The 17,117-nt window shown below is 38.1% G+C and overlaps 1 protein-coding gene across 2 annotated transcripts in view; it reads right to left on the reverse strand.

Annotated features, from left to right (window-relative positions):
• Positions 1-17,117, reverse strand: part of PARPBP (PARP1 binding protein) — a 40,481-nt gene extending 23,364 nt beyond the window's left edge. Inside the window, exons 1-6 of one of the 2 annotated variants that reach the window (XM_005421048.2) lie at positions 17,015-17,117; positions 15,813-16,328; positions 8,347-8,574; positions 7,381-7,488; positions 6,554-6,724; positions 4,818-4,972 (exon numbers count right to left, since the gene is read on the reverse strand). In XM_005421048.2, the coding sequence (XP_005421105.1) occupies positions 4,818-4,972; positions 6,554-6,724; positions 7,381-7,488; positions 8,347-8,574; positions 15,813-15,962 (812 nt within the window). In that variant the 5' untranslated portion in view covers positions 15,963-16,328; positions 17,015-17,117. Of the gene's footprint in view, positions 1-4,817; positions 4,973-6,553; positions 6,725-7,380; positions 7,489-8,346; positions 8,575-15,812; positions 16,329-16,939 lie in introns of both variants that reach the window. The other variant, XM_031057043.1, reaches the window with a different exon arrangement.

Genomic DNA, 17,117 nt, shown 5'->3' on the forward strand with positions numbered 1-17,117 from the left:
CAGTGGGGGCACAGATAAAACAGAAGTACTCTGTGCCTTCTTTGCCTCAGTCTTTACCAACACTCTAATTAATTTTTCAGAAAAGAGCTGCCAGCAGTGGAATAAGACCAAATCAGGCTTCACTTGACAGTACTGAGTATGTTCAAGAACATTGAACCAAATGGATTGTATCCAAGAGCTTTAATAGAACTGGCAAATGCCCTCATAAGACAACTTGATATCACCTTTGAAAAGTCAGGGTGACCAGGTGAGGTCCCTGACAAATGAGGAAAAGCAAATAATTGCCAAAAAACCAACAGCAACAAAAAAAATCCCATAAGGACAGTTTGGGAGACCACAAGTTCATCAGACTCACTTTGGTCCTCAATAATGCAAAGTCTTCTAAGAATACATATCTGGGCATATGAAAGATTAGGTGGTAGCCAATAACTATAAGCATGCAGTTATCAAGTGTAAATTATGCCTGACCAATCTGTTTTTCCCTTTAACAAAATGTCTGGATTTGCAGACCAGGGGAGAATGGTGGGTGCCGTTTCCCTTGACTGTAGCAAGGCTTATCAATACTGTCAGAGAATACTCTCAACATAGGAGTATTGATGTTACAGTCTGGATGGATGGACAGTTAGAGGAGTTAACAACTGGTTGGATCATCATGCTCAGAAGGTAGCAAACGTTGTAACAATGAAGTAACATAAGGGCCTATCCTGAAACCTGGTTTTTTTCCTATTATCTTTGGCAGTGCCTCTCTAAAATTACATGCTCATCAAGTTTGCAGATGACACCAAATTGGATGGAACAGTCAATGCTCTTGAGGGCAGAGCTGCCACGCAAAGATACCTAAACAGACAAGGGGAATGGGCTGACAGGAACCATATGAAATTCAACAAGACATGCAAAGTCCTGGAAAGGAATAACCCCTTGCAATGATACAGGCTGGGGAGCAGCTCTGTGTAAAAAACCTTGGTGCATGTTCAGCAAGCAAGCTGCAAGCCAGGAGCATGCCTTGGCAGCAAAGAAGGCCTACAGTATCCTTGGCTGCATCAACAGTAGCGTAGCCAGTAGTCTGAGGAATGTGATTATCCCTCTCTAATCAGCACTCGTTGGACCAAATTTAGAATACTGTGTCCAGTTTTGGGCCCCCAGTCCAGGAAAGACACTGATAAACTGGAGCAAGTTCAGCAGAGGGCTGCCAAGCTGGTCAGGTAGACATGCCCTGCAAGAAGCAGCTTCGGGAACAGCTTGTTCAGGCTGCAGAAGGGAAGGCTTCGGGGATTTACTAACAGCTTTCCAATACCTACAGGGTGGCAAGCAAGAAGATGGAGCCAGACTCATGTTGACAGACAGTGAAAAAAGACAATAGGCATAAACTGAAACAAGAGAGATCCCAACTCAATATAATAAAAAAACCCCACAACTTTTCACCGTGAGGACAAAAGCAGTTGGAATAGGCTGCCAAGAGGGAGATTAAAAACCTCCAAGGATGGAGACTGTATAAAACTTGTCTGGACAAAGCCCTGATTAACCTGAGCTGACTCCATAATTGACCCTGCTTTGAGCAGGATGTTGGACCAAAAACTTTCTGACGTTCCTTCCAACCTGAATTATTCTATAATCCTAAATTTAAGCAATCCTATATACAATGTTTTGCATATGCTTGCACAACTTTCCAGCAACTTTAGACCACAAACCTCCAGGGCTGTGTGAACACTGTCCAATTAACTCAAACATTCTGCACAGCCTTGATAGAGTCCAATGTGCTTTCTCTCCCCAAACACTACCGCACCTCGAGATGCAATCACCTTCCCAAAGGAAGCAGATAAGAAACGGCATTTTCCTAGTCGGGGGAAAGCAGAGAGCACAAACCCACACGGCGGAGGCGAGCTGTGCGATGCTCCGGTGTGAGCTGGGCGATGGTGACACCCAGCGGCCGCTGCCTGCGCCGAGGGCAGCGCCCAGCTGAGGGGAAAACATGCCGCCAACCTCCCAACTCTGCTACTCTACAAAATTAATGACGATTTTTAACGTGTATGTATATGCACACACATGCCCCCGTACCAACCATCAAGCACAGTAACCATCATGACAGCTTCTGTCGTCCAATTTTAAGTCACAATTTTTAGACAAGCTTGGGAAAAGTCATTTCAGGAGTTCTCCTGGCCTAAAAGAAAACGGTTTCCAGAATGATGGATTGGAAGCGTAGCTTTTCATTTATACCAGCAGGAAAGGGTTTTCAGATCTTAAGGTGTATAATAATCATCCATTTCACTGACAAATACAACATTGATATGCTCCTTGTCAAGAAGCAGGTGTAAAAAAGTAGAACATCCAAGTTCTCCATTTACTGTATTAACATTGTCCAAGTCTTGTATGTACAAATCTATAAATAAATTTAGCATTACAAGTTTTACACCACTCCCAAACGTTAAGGAATACTCATGCTACTGATTCTTGAAAGACTAGTGATGTCTTCTAATATTAGACGTCTAGTGAATGAGGAGACACAAAGAGTTTCAACATGCCAGAGATTTGTAGGAATGCTGTTCTCAGTGAATACACCTTGAAACTACCAAATTTCATTTTGTCTTTCCATTTCTTCTGCTATCAGGAGTGCCATATTTGAACCAAACCATCATAGTTTCATTAAACTTCCACTTTATTTGACAGATTTCCCTTTGTTCATTTAATCTACCATTCACCTTCTTAGCTGAATGATGGGGAGATGAGAAACACATTTCTGTTACTCTCCATAGGTTAGCAGATACTTGGTTGCACAATATCTCCTAAGTTCAAAATATTCTTAAGCACTTCCCACCACTGTCCAAGATCTTCAGTTTGGTTTCTAGATTCCCAAAGCAAAGGAATCAGGCAGATGAAGAAAGGCTCTTTTCAACATGCATCCCACACTGACCCACCATTTATTTGGCTACTTTGTATTTTGTGCAGTTACAAGTTTCATAAAATGTCCACTGTAACAGAATTAAACCAAAATAACAGATTTCTAATCATTAAGTAAAAAACAGCATTTTTCTTGCGGCAAAGCCAATACAGAGACCTGGTTACTGCAGGTTGGCTAATCTCTGCATCAGAGAAAGAGCAATGCTGCTCACAGGTTGTCTAGTTTGCTCTTGGATTTCTCAGCAGGCTTCTATAGATTAAGTAACTCAGGATTCTGCTGCATTGCTGCCTTCTGTCGCCCCCTCCTCTGGTCATTACTTTGCAGCAGTACCAGAACTAGAGAAAATTTTTTGCACAGAAGTGGATCCTCTGGAACTCCCAACAATTGACACATGACAAGCAGGACACACAGACAGTCCTCATTCATGTGACACAGCAAACACTTGAAAACATCTGTAGATACACAGATTAAAAACATATTTTACATTGCAAGGGTATAAAGGCCATGTGGAGTATAAGAGGTGCTACAAACAGCACAGTACAGCCACTTTCCACTCCTGATCAGCAAGACAAACAGCAATACTTACATGTATAAAGCCAATTTAACAAGATTTATACCCCACAATAAATGCCACAGCAGGTGCAGCAGGGAAAGCCACACACTAAATATCTAAGTGCTAAAAAACATTTCCAAGCTCTAGAGAATTCACCCAGTGAGAAGCTGATAACTCCCAGCAACTATCCCACTATGATTTTTCTCACATTTAAACATTCTCTTTTAAACAGAGGAGTAATTAACAAGATACAGCATTGTATGCTCCACTTTTCTGAACTGTATTCACCTGATAAAGTCTTTTTGTCCTAAAAAGTTCACGCATATACATATTTTTCCATTTCTCTTTTTTTATCAATAAACCGTGCCAGATATGATTTAAAGAAAGGAAAAATAGCATGTACTATATGTTGAGCAAATAGTTTTCTTTAATCACTAGCACAGACAGTATGTCTCTGGCATCCAGGATGTTGAAATGAAAGAATAAAAAAGCAGAATAAAAAAGACAAAAGTGCAAAACAACTTCAGAAATACTTCCCACTTCCAGCTTCAATGGAAACTGAACATTAACTTAAATTATGCTTACTTATAATATTTTGTTTTCCACTGTGAGCATTAGACTGATTCAAACTTGAAAAAAAGATTCTTTAGTATCAAGCACAGAATGATTATAGCTGATTTGCCAAAGTTTTGTATGGAAAAATTACTGATTATAAATGACAAAATTATTAATTTCTATGAAGCTTAAGAAAATAGCTCTTCTCTCTGTAATAATGCCAGTACTTACCAATTCAAACCCATGTTACACTTATACTTCTCTAATTAACCACAAATTTATAAGCCTGCCCAAAAGATTAACTTCAGTTCTTCAAACACAATCAAAATCAGCAACTCCACCAGAGGCTCCCTAAGAAATAATTCTTATGCTTCATTTATACAGCTAAAATAAAAGATAGAAAAGGCTAAATAACCAACACTGTCATTTGTTAGCAGCAAAAAAGACTCCTTTACAGAAGGGTAAACAGAATAAAATGGCCAAAAGGAAGGAATTCAGTAGCAAGAAGTAAAGCACATATCAGTTTATGTACTTACCAGACTCACAAGTTGGAAATCTTTGTAACTTCATTTACAACTAGGAAATAACCAAACCACCATACATACATAAATTTGATTAAAATTCAGTACAAAAAAAAGAACCCTCAAAAATTAATAAGCTTACCCCAATTGTTTTTCAATTATATTTTCAAATAAGGTTTAATTTTTAAAAATTTACTCTGAATTCTTTACTAAGTGCATTATTTGATTTTCTTTTGTTCTTTTTATTCAAGCACAAAAAACAGAGGGGCTCACCAAGACAAAAATCTATTACCTTGTATTTAAGATCTCACCAACAATTTCTTGCAGCTTGTCAATAAAATTCACAAAGTTGGAAAGCCCTTTTACATGGGCTCTTAAAGGATCATACAAAGAAGATGCAGAATCTCTTCCTCCAAGTTCTATGGTCCGGATAAAAGATGTTGCCATCTATTAGGAGAAATAGCCAGAAATATCAAACTACAGACAGACATGGACTGTACATACATTGAAATGAGCCTTTCCTAAAGGTCTGTAAATTATGTAAAAGCTGGCTGATAGCAGAAATAACTTCCCTGAAATCAAACCACAGCTCCTAATTGCAAGCTCTGTACATCTCAATATTTGCAAGATCAATACCTAAATAGAATAATAGCATTAAAGAAAAACCCCACAAGCCGAAGTAAAAATGATCCAAACTCATGTGATGTTTACATCAGACTTTTGAAAGCTTAGGACAAAAAACTTATTAAATCATCAAACAAAACTCTTTTGTTGTTGTGGCTGTTGTGGCTCCTGCCGGCCTCACAAAAACTGCTCTTATATTCAGAGGGCTCTCTATGACCCAAGGACCATTTTAACATAAGCATGTAAACGTTGACTTCAGCTTATAACAATTTTCAGAGATACAAACAATGGATATTTAAATCTTATCAGAAATGATGACAGCTAAGTCTTCTGTCATTCTGAAAGTGTCCATATTGTTTTATATGCTTTAAGACAACAAATATGTGCCAAAAGCATACCTTAGAGTACAACTCCCAAAAATTTAAGGCAACAGTAAGAACAAAACCCCTAGCAGTTGTCCAGGAAGGTGAAAATAAGGCTAACAACCCAATGCACTTGACACAGATGCAGTGATGTTAATTCTACACACAAATTTTAATTTCAGAGTACAGAGCCAAATCATAAAGCTCTTAGGGCTGGAAAGAAAAAAAAATTGAATTATTCTAGCACAGAAAGTAAACCTGCCAGTATTCCTGTCTTTGTGCTAAAGATTTTCTATGGATCGAGTACACAATTCATAGGACTTTGCCTTCCCAATGGAAAATACTCATTTTCAGGATTTCTACAAGACACAGATGCCAGAAAAGGTGACTTCTTTACACAGTAGAGAAGTTTCCCCTCTGGCAACTGTGAAGAAGACATGGTAAATCCAGTCCAAACACATACAGTTTTTTATACAATGTTAACAGAGCATTAGGAGCCAAAATAATTAAACCTGCAACTGAGATTTCACAACTTTTCCATATTTATTCAACCATAAAAGTTTGAGAATGCAGCTGCTTCAGTGACTACATACCCATACTGTTTTTAACTCAGACTGCTGTTGTCTGCCCTGAGGTTACACTGCATGCAAAATTTAATGACTATTTTGGGTGTGAGGGACTACAGTGGTTCTTTGGAGAAAGAATTCTTATTTGACTTATTTCAACTATTTTTGAGATGGTTCTTTGCTGACAATTAAAGCAAGATCTCATTTTAGAACTCTTGAGATACACACAAACTATTTTTACTGTCCACCTTGAGATCCCATGACCAAACAAGAAACTGTTTCTCTCCACAGAATCTATTGTCTTTTTAGCTTTAAAATCCTGTTCATGGTCTTTTGAGCTTTAAAATCCTGTTCATGGTGGTACTTGACTCAGCTTGCAAACATCAGTGCTGCTTATTAGATTAAAGCAATATCCTCTGTTTAGAGATCTAATTTATTGGCCCTGACGTCCAGGAAGATTCCTTTGACACACATACCAGAAAAATTGACATTTTTCTCTCCTGTGAGGCATGTTTGAGGTTAGTGAAGGCTTCTCTACCAAGTCCTCTGTCAGGAACATTTAAAATATGAGCCAATGCCAGATCATCCTTGGAATTCACCAAAAGGCTTAAATATGAACAGACAGACTTCTTTGCCAGGACTGCCACCTGCATGAGAAAACATCACACAAATTGGTCCTCCTGCTGCTGAAAATAATGTTTCATTTTATTTTAAAGTTAATTAGACATGTACTGATGTAGTATTTGGAAGAGTAAGAATTCACCTTGCATCATTTCAAAATGCTACTTTATGCATGAGGATCTGGAAGTCTTGATGAAAACAAACATGATAAATAAGTTAAAACTGCATACATGGTACTCGAATATTCACAAGGTGTTTGAGGGTTATTAAAATTGGTTATAAATTTCTGTTTAGAAACTTCCCCACAGACATCCCTTTTCTATCTCAAAGCAAATACTAGCACCATTAAACCATGTAAGAGTTTGTCATTAACTTCAAAAAAGTCTTTTAACTTCAGTTATTTAATGCGCAGTTAAAACAATGTTTGAGTGATTGTGTATTTGTAGAAAAATTTGTTCTACATCAAGTGCCTGTCATGCTGGACTGCCCTCCAGAATATAAATTTCAGCACATAGCCCCATATACACCTACAGTATACTCAAGTGATACAGAATTTGGATATGCAGGTTGGTTTTTTTCAACCCAGCCACATGTGAATAACAATCATTGGAAAATAAAACAATGTTATATTTCATCTTTTCAATAGATACAGAACATTACAAGAGACAAAGATAATTCTTACCTTCACATGCTCCTGGCCCTGTCTGTTGATTCGTGTAGGAGTGGAAAGAACAGAACCATTATTTTCTTGTGCATTCATTACACCAGAAATAAATTCCAACATTTGAACCTTTAATAAAAAGATCATAATAAACTTAAATATGAAGATTACTAGAGAGCAAAAGTGGGTTTAAAACCTGGTCTAAACCTGTCACTTTGCTAGTGCTTGAGATCAGCACAGCCCTTACAGTCTACTTTTAGTTTTAGTCTTCTGAAGTATAACTGTTCTTGTAGAGAAATGAAGTGCAAGATTAAAATTAGCTTAGAAATTATCTCAAACAGTTATTTTATACACTTGCCCTAGAAAACACTGCTTACACTTTGGAGAACATTAATATGTTATGCCAAGTTTCAGCTCATTAACTCATCTAAGTTGTCTATCTTCCCCATGAAACGTGGGAGGAAAACACATTAAAACTCCCAAATAAACAAAAGACTTGCAATAAACTACAACACAGCTCTAGCTGAGTGGCTGAACTGGAACTTCTGAAAAAAAAAAAACCTAACATGCAAATACATATATTATACAGAAGTTTCGTTTAAAGAGCGTGGTGTTTTCAAAACAGTAATCATTAAAAATATTTTGGCTGCACATCAATATGCAACCAAAACTCCATGGCATATTAATTACTAAGCTTTGTACCAGTTTTATCAAATCTCTATAGTTTATTTCTCATTCCAATTTATGGCAAGGAGCCATTTATTGATAGAAGAGTTGTGGGACCTCACTATCCAGCAGGACGATAGAGAAATAATTTTTGAGTGAATTTAAAATCCTTTACAAAACTTAGTAATTTAAACTCAAGGACTTCCCCAACGTTGTGAATAATCCAGAGCTTCTGTGAATAGTTAGAAGTGTCATAAATCCATAACTGGAACCAAAAATACGTCAAAACAACATAAGAGGTCAAAGAAACATAATACTTACAGGGTATATGCTTTCATCCTCAGATAAAAGTCCAAGACTACAGCACTTCTGATATATGTCTATTAAATCTAACATATTGCTTCTTGCTAAGAAGGCATGATAGGCTTTTTTCACATCAGCATAATTTTCAGGTTCTTTCATGTTTTCATACAATCCCAGTTTGTCATGTAACAAATAGTTCCATGATTCCAACACATCACTAAGTGATACTGTGAAGTCTCCATGGTGCTAACAGAACCAAAAAAAAAAGCAAAACCAAAAAGCTTCATATTCAGCATAGTTTGAAAACAAATTTAAAGCAAGCTGCAAATATATAAACAACAAACATATTTGAAAATCATTATAATTTAAATTGATCAGAAACAAAGTCTTACAGCTTCACATTGACAGTTGAATTTTGTTATATTCTGTCAGTATTTGTTCCTGATCTTTAAAATACCAGGCATGTATATTAAACTTCACTTAAGAGAAAATACAGTGAACATTGCAGGACTACTTCTTGCACAAAGTTCTTTATTTGCAGAAAGAGTTTTTAGCATGGCAGGCATTTACTTCCCAAAGGGAGTAATTATGGCTCCCTTACTTTGTTTCAAGCAGTAAACTGGGAAAACATTTATCAATTTTTAAAAAGGAGCTTTTCTTTCTTGTGCTAATACAGTCATACTTTATCAAAACATTGACAGTGCTGCTACACAGTTCTAATACATACATAAAGCCATGCACATCCCTCTGTTACTACTACTGTAATTAACACTAACTATGCAGTATAGACTACACCCTTTTGGTGAAAAATATCAGATTTTGTTCCATGTGCCCCTCTGCCATCTCCTCCAACCACTTGCTCTTACTACCTTCTCTTTCACAACTTGTCCTCCTCATTTTTTTCCACACCCTGCTCTTTAAACTGAGTACCAGTGCCAGTTCCCGCTGGTAAACTTTTGTCCACACTTCTGGTATCTAAAGCGCTCCCCAATATGTGGCAGCAAAAAAAGGTGGTTTTCACCATGTAACATGACATAAGTGCCCTGTGACCAAGTAACCAGCCTTGCTTTGCACTGTCCATAGTGGCAGATGGCACCTGTCTACAGCAAAGGTTTAATTCTCCTTCATGACATTTCCACATTAAGCAAATTAATTAATCACTTATAAACATCATTAGCAACATAACACATTAAATATGAAAACATGGGAAATTCTAATAATTTACATTGTTCCAGGCCAAATGATTCCTCCTTTTGTTTCTAACACATTTAGCACAACTTTCTCAATAGACCTCATTAAATACACAATTCCAAAATCCTGAAAGTCAACTATTTTGATATTGCCTAGGCAAAGAACAAGGAGAGAAAATTAAAAAACACTCACACATATTAGCTTCATACCACTTTTCTACCTTCTTATTTGTGCATGGGTAATGACAAATCAGCACTATGAACTTACATATTATTCCACATATCACCAGAATGTTAAAATTGCGTATGTGTTTTCTGAAAAGCACCTGATTTTCATTTCAGCCCCTCACAAAATTAAACATATAATCATATTATAACTCAATTTAAACAGATCAAAGCAGCAGTAGATGGGGAAAAAAATCTCACTTTATTTTGAATCAAAATCCTTCAGGAGTACCAAGTTAAAGTACAACTTCATAAGGTATCTAATAAATCAAAACCTTTCCTCACCAGATCAAGGGCCTGCAGAGATTAGCAAAGTTTATGTTAGTGCTGCAAAAATATTTTAAATCCAAATATTGCATTCCAGATATTAACCTTTGTGATCAAGCATTCACTGTGATGGCATATTCCATTACTTACATAGTCATTTTGTCAAGTCTCTGGTTTTAAAATTAATTTTAAAAATACTGTGGTGTTTTGCAGTAAGCATTTGTCAACTGGCTAATAGCTTAAGGAAGTTCAAAAAGTCCCATGTTTTCATTCTATTATAGGCAGAGCAAGTATTTCCTTTCATAGGAATAGAACCAATACAGTATTATAAAGTACCTTCACTTCCTGGTAATGCATCATATTAAGTTACTTGGGGACTCTGGTTTTAGAATATCTGAAATCCAGTAGCAACATTTCATGCTTAAAGACGCCAATTTTTACTATTTTGAAGGTATTGTAAGTTTTCTAGAGCTAACTACATAGCAAATTAATATCCATTTTGATAGCAAATTGTTTCAAAAACCAGAAACCTGTGCATTTCAGCATCAAAATTTTGGCTTCCACCTTCCCCAAACAAAGGCTCAACAACCTTTTTAGAAATATGTGCGTAAAAGATTGCTTTAAGCACCACCTCTGTGTTGGGTCTATTCTTTCCAGGCATACTCCCAGACTGCAGCATTGTTTTCTGGCTTTGTCCTTGAATTGTGTGTCCCGGATTGCCAAGCAATATGTATATTCTATTTACCATCTGTTAGAGGTATGGCAGTTGTCCTCTGTTAATTGGGCAGTTTTCCTTATCTCTTCCACAACCACTCCTCCCTCCAGGGAGACACCTGCTGATAACAGGCTATTGAATGTCACTGCATGACTGATAAGAACTACAGCATCACTGTGAGATGCTCTGCCCAGAGGGAGGAGCCAAGCATTCCCAACTGGATATAATCTGAGATCATGGGATACCAGAACAGCATTTCCACTGGATTTCCCAGAGGAACAGCTGCCCTTTCCACTGGATCTTCAGACTACACCCTTTTCTACAGGATCCCTGTTCCAGCCGAACCACACCTGACACTCCAGGAGGGCTGCAGACACAATTCCAATTGGACTGCTACCAACACCCTGACCCACAGGGTGTCAGGTTGTATTCTGACTCTGTCAGTGTTGTTTTGAATTACTACATTTTTTTATTTTATTTTTTAAATTTTTCTTCCCTAATAAAAGAACTGTTATTCCTGCTCCCATATCTTTGCCTGAGAGCCCCCCTTAATTTCAAATTTATAACAGTTTGGAAGGAGGGGGTTTACAGTTTCCATTTCAGGGGAGGCTCCTGCCTTCCTTAGCAGACACCTGTCTTTCCAAACAAAGACACTGGGCAGTTCTGCACTCTTGTCACCTCTAGTCCTGCTCAGCCTTCCCTGCTTCCTATACTGTCACAGAGCAGAGGAGTTCCCAAACTGTGGTACATAAAGCACATTAGGGTAGGAAAAAGCAGCATTTTAAATAAGTTTCCTATCATGCTGATAGTGCTGTGCATGGACTGAGAAACTGGCTCATGTGAACACAAGCACATGGACATCAGACAGTTGTAAGGTTGCAAAGTGCAGAAGCAGCGAAGTTACAGGTCAATAGCCCAAGTTAGAGAAATGACAATATCATAGAATAATAATAAAATGACAATGGCATGGGCACTGAACACTTTTGTTCTGTGAGTGAGGGGGAAGTGTTGAGGGACAAGGTACAAGAGCCCAAGAGAGTAGATGCTCTGTTTAAAGATTACTAGAGAGCTATTGTACATATGGGACAGTGGAACAGTAGTTGCAATAGCAAAATCACAGAATAGGCAAGCAAAACTGTACTCACCCAAACAACAAACCAGCACTTTCTAAAGCCAACCTTATCACTCATAGTGGTAATAGAAACAAAAGACTGAAAATTTAGAACCCTGCTGGTTAGAAACAAATGAAACAAAAAAAAAAATCAAAACTCCACACATCCTTGCTTCCTCTTTTACCCCTCAAAACAGACACCTGTAATACTATAGAGAGAGGGGTGGGACAGGGAAGAAAAAGTCCTATCAATAAGCTAGGAAAGATGCATCAAGACTTTGGTAGCAAGAGTTTTAACACAGTTAAAACAACCCCAATTGTTAAGCAAAACCAAAATACATGAAACTAACTTACAGATAGGATTTGATTACACAGGGTATGGGAAAGACAGTAGAACAGGCTCAATATATAATTTCCTCTAAAAAAAAATCCAGGGAAATATATATTACTCCAAATTATTTTCTAAGAAGAGCCTGTCCCTGGTAGAGAAGGCTACTGAGCACTGGTGAGACCAGATTTAAGTACTGGTGTCCAGTTCTGGGCTCCTCAGTGTGAGGGAGACACAGAGACACTGGAGAGAAGTCCAACAAAGTTCACGTATCACCCACAGACATCATTGAGGGACAGGAGCACCTCACACCTGAGGACAGGCTGAGAAAGCTGCGGCTGTTTAGTCTGGACAAAAGAAGGCTCAAAAGAAGATCTCATCAATGCATACCAATATCTGAAGGGAGGGTGCAAAGAGGATGGAGCCAGGAGATTTGCTAAGGTGCCCAGTGGTAGGAGCAGAGGCAATGGCCACAAACACACACAGAAGGTTCCTTTGAACATCAGGAAACACCTTTTTACTCTGAGGATGCCTGAGTAGTGGCACAGGCTGTCCAGGGAGGTTATGGGGTCTCCATCCTCAGAGACAATTTGAAAGACACCTGAGCAGGTCCTCTACTTGAGGGAGGCTGGATACGATGACCTCCAGAGTTCCCTTCCAACTTCAACCCTTCTGTGATTCTGTGAAAAATTAATCATGCAGAAGAATGGCCAAGACAACCTCTCGGCAGCCTCACCACAACATATTACATTCAACATATCATATAAAATTGCTACAAAGTTATTTAGGAGTATCTCATTACCATCAGGGAGACAGATAGAACAGTTTAAGGGAGTCACACTGTAAAACTCCACATTTTTCTTCATTTGCCAACACAGAAACAGGATAATTAGGGAAATCATTTGAAGAAATACAAGACACCAAACAGAACAAAATATTCTTCAGTCAGCACGCAAAATGCACTCATAGAAGCATGGAACAGAACTAAACCACATACTAAAACTGCTTTTATGCAAAATCAGAAATAGAGGAGCACAAATTTCAAAAGGGAAGATATATTTCTAAAATCAACAATGAAGCAGTTTTTCCTCCAGTATCAAACTTCTCATTCTAGAAGAGATTTACACATTTAAGTCTGACAACTTAAACTCACAAATTCTGGAAAAATAATTTTTATACACTTCAGTTTCCCATCTCACCAGCTAAAACAGCCATAGTCTGAAAATGACAGGTGATTATTTGACCTAACAACTCATCTTCTACTCCTGCTGATCCACAGGTACAAACAATCAACTTAAAGCAATTGCTCTCAGCTGAACTTCATCTTGAAAACTGTTTGTACTATTTCAAACCTTGAGGAAGGTTCTTCTTGAAAATGTTCCTAGATTTTAGATCTGTACTAATCAATCTAGGTGAAAGGTATTTGCTTCCATCACAAACCTTAAGCCACTTGTCTTTATGCCATGTGGCTAAAACTATGCCACAAACCAAAGTATTTTCAGAGGGATTCAGAGCATAGATTTTTTTTCCTTTCATCCCTGCTGTTTGATCGGGATTTATCACACTTTTTGCTATCCTTATTTCTGGTGATATTTAAGATTAATAGATTATAAAGCTTTTAAACTTCGAGTTGTCCTAAAAGCCTTGTTATTTTTCATTTCCACTGTGAATACAGGTGCCAGTTAAAACACCAAATCCATTAAAGTTGTCCAGGCTCCTAAGGGAAGAGAAGTGTATTTTGGTTGTCTGTGATATGTTGGATGTGTTGGGGTTTTCTCAATACAGCCACTAAATAGCCCATTAATGAAGTTATTTTTATTGCAGTAATTGACTTTACCAAAATAGATTTCCATTCTACAGGTGCTAACAATGAAAAATTATTGTATTTAAATCAGAAACCTAACAAGGGACATGCCTACAACTGTAATACTCTGCATCTTAGTTTGAAGTTTCAGTGCTGGACAAAATAAACCAGACAGATTTTGCTTTAAGATTGTGAACTTCAAAATGGATACCATCTAAAGAAATTGTGCTTCAGAGGCAGAACATGCAAATGCTAAAATAATTTTAATCCACATATGTAAGCCAAGGTTCGTCTTATTAGACCAACTAGTATAATCAGAAAAAACATATCAGGGCTTTGAAAACTTGCTATTTCTTCAGATCTGAAGGAGAAGCTAAACATTTCAAAATTAAATTAGTTGAAAATAACTGTTATAATTTTTGGTAGAGCATCTCTGAAAGAAAAGATATTTCTGGAAGAGAGGAATATTATCTGGAAGAGGAAAAAAAAGGATAAAGTAGAATAAACTAATTACCTCTAGTGAAAGAAAAAAACTTATAGTAAGGAAAACAGGGAGCAATGAACCATAACCTTTTCATGTCTGTAAGTTTTGGCATACAGTAGAACAACACATTTCAGTTCCTATTTTAGAGGTGGCTTTGGAAAACTGTTTGCAGTTTTCCCTTGAGAATCACAACAAACATGACAAAGAGCAATCACCTCCACATGTAGTTTTGCATTAATGGCTTTTACCAGTTTTCCAAGAGTTAATTTTGATGCACACTGATTTTTTTATTTTAACCTACAGAGGTATTGTGAGGACACCAGGCTCCTGGCTGGAATATGTTACATTCCAACAAGTACAAATGTAGTATCTTGGCATTCTAGTATCCTTCCTGTAATGCTTCTAACAATGGGGGATGACTTAACCAGCTTTATACTTAATGTTTAGACAAGAGATTCCCCCAGTCTGCACATTTTAGACTACAAAATTTTTTCTGATGCACAAACTGAAGCAGGTTTTCTGTTTGTTTGGATTTTTTATTGGCTTAGGGATTTCACTTTGATGTGGTTCTCTTGTTTCTGGTATGTTTGTTGATTTGGTAAGTTTGTTTTGGTTTTCTTACACTAAAGCTTTGTGCTACACATTTGACTTACTATGCAACACTTCAGTAAGTTTTCCAAAAACAGCCAGTATTATTTTCATCAATAATTAGGTTAATTAACCTAAAAAGGTATCTTTAGGTTATTAAAACAAGTATTGCAATAGTTCTCCTTAGATGAGACACAGGCAAAGGCCTGATTGTAAATTGCAACTGTTTCTGGTATGTTTCAGACATCCTCGAGCTCTGACAAGCCATAGCGCTTCTTTCAGAGACATTTTAGGGTTATACCTCCTCTTCACCATTTGACATTTCATGACACAGAGAAAGCCATAAAATTCCTATTGAGACTGGGTACACGCTCACAACTTACAGGTACCTACAGAAATTCATTCAGAAATATTTCTGGAGCGCCCAGAAAAAAACCAAAATGCACCCCAAATGCCACAGTTCTCCCATGCTGGTCTATAGCACAAAAGAAACATAGGATGGAAATAAACAGAAGTGACATGGTCAGCAGAAATACACTAGTGTTTAAAGTTTGGAGCTCAAATATACACATAAATCACTTCCATCCTCCCATCGGTCTCACAGTTTCTTTTTCTAAAGCCTGCTTCAATAGTGCACTTAATCATATTCATTTTCTCGCCCTGCTGCATCTGGCCCTCAGACACACCTTGTTTTAACAAACATCAAGGAAATAACCAAAATGTCATGTCAAGTTGGTGCCTATGGTTGGAACATACTGAAAAGAATGCTAACCTGTTTATTGACTTCAGCCATGGACAGTTGTAACGCCATCAACATGCAGTCTGCTCCACATACAGTAGTCCTTTCAGAGTTGGAAAATAAAGGCCATTGTCTTCTGAAACACTTGACCAAGTGTAAAATTTTTTGCTGGAAAGTAACCATTGTTCAGACTAGAAAATCGATATAATCAAGAGAAAAACAAATATAACTATGCCAAAGGGATATGCAGGTCTTCACCTCCCTACAAGCTGTGCAAACTCTTTTGTATCTTCTTAAAGACCAAGTTCCTAGAATAAACTCTTCCAACTAAACCAGACTTGCCTCACTGTGACAGAGCAACTATGAAGATAAGAGGTTAAAAGTGCTTATGCATGTCACGCCTTCACGAAGCCCTTATTTTCCTTGTACATTATGCCAACATAAAGGAATGTTATCGCAAATATGAGTCTTTGTCTCCAAAAGCAGCCTCAGAGTGTCTTCAGTACTTTCTGCATTTGCTATATGAGTGTCTACAAGGATGTTTTAAACCTGGAAAAAAAGAGATTTAATATTTGTAAGAGTTACTAACACAGATGCAGTCTTTTTCCTTTTTCTTTTTAAATTTTGGGGTTTTTAATTCTATAAGCCATTATCTTCTCCAGCAATAAGTGGACTACTTCAGGCTTTGGTCTATTTCACCTTCTTATATTTGTCAAGACAAGGTACGTGACAATGTAGCAAAGTTTGCCTTTAAACTTGTTCTTTTCTGAAACAAAGTTTCCTAACACTACAGTGACACTACAGCAGCAACGCCCATGCCATTTACTTCCAGAAGATAAAACTCAATCTTTGACCTTTTCCCGTACAGCTGAGACAGAGCCCACAGCGCGTTTGTTTTTTGGTTGTTGGCAGGACTGTACCAAAATGAGGAAGCGTGACCAAAGGGCAGGGAGGATAGGAGACAACGGGAAACAAGCACGACTGCAACAGCAACTTCTCACTCTCCAAAACGCTTGAAGGGGACACTTGACAATGTGAACGTCACATGGGGGTCACAGAGGATGAAACAGGTGGGCTGCAAGTCAGCGTGGGGCAGAGTAAAACCTCTCCGAAGGATTTTCTTTTTCCCCACCCTGTGAGCTTTCCAAGGGGGACCATACCTGTCGCTCACACCGAAACAGCCCGAACTCCCTGTGGAGCCGTCCCTAACACCCAGAAACCGGAACGGGCATTACCATTGCGGCCGAGCGGTCCGGCTGGGCCGCCCCGGGCCCCGCGACCGTGCCCTGAGCGCGGTGCCGGAGCGGGAGCGCAGCCGTGCCCTGAGCTCGGTGCCCT

The sequence above is a fragment of the Geospiza fortis genome, unplaced genomic scaffold, assembly GCF_000277835.1.
Source record: "Geospiza fortis unplaced genomic scaffold, GeoFor_1.0 scaffold10, whole genome shotgun sequence".
Classification (NCBI taxonomy): Eukaryota; Metazoa; Chordata; class Aves; order Passeriformes; family Thraupidae; genus Geospiza; species Geospiza fortis.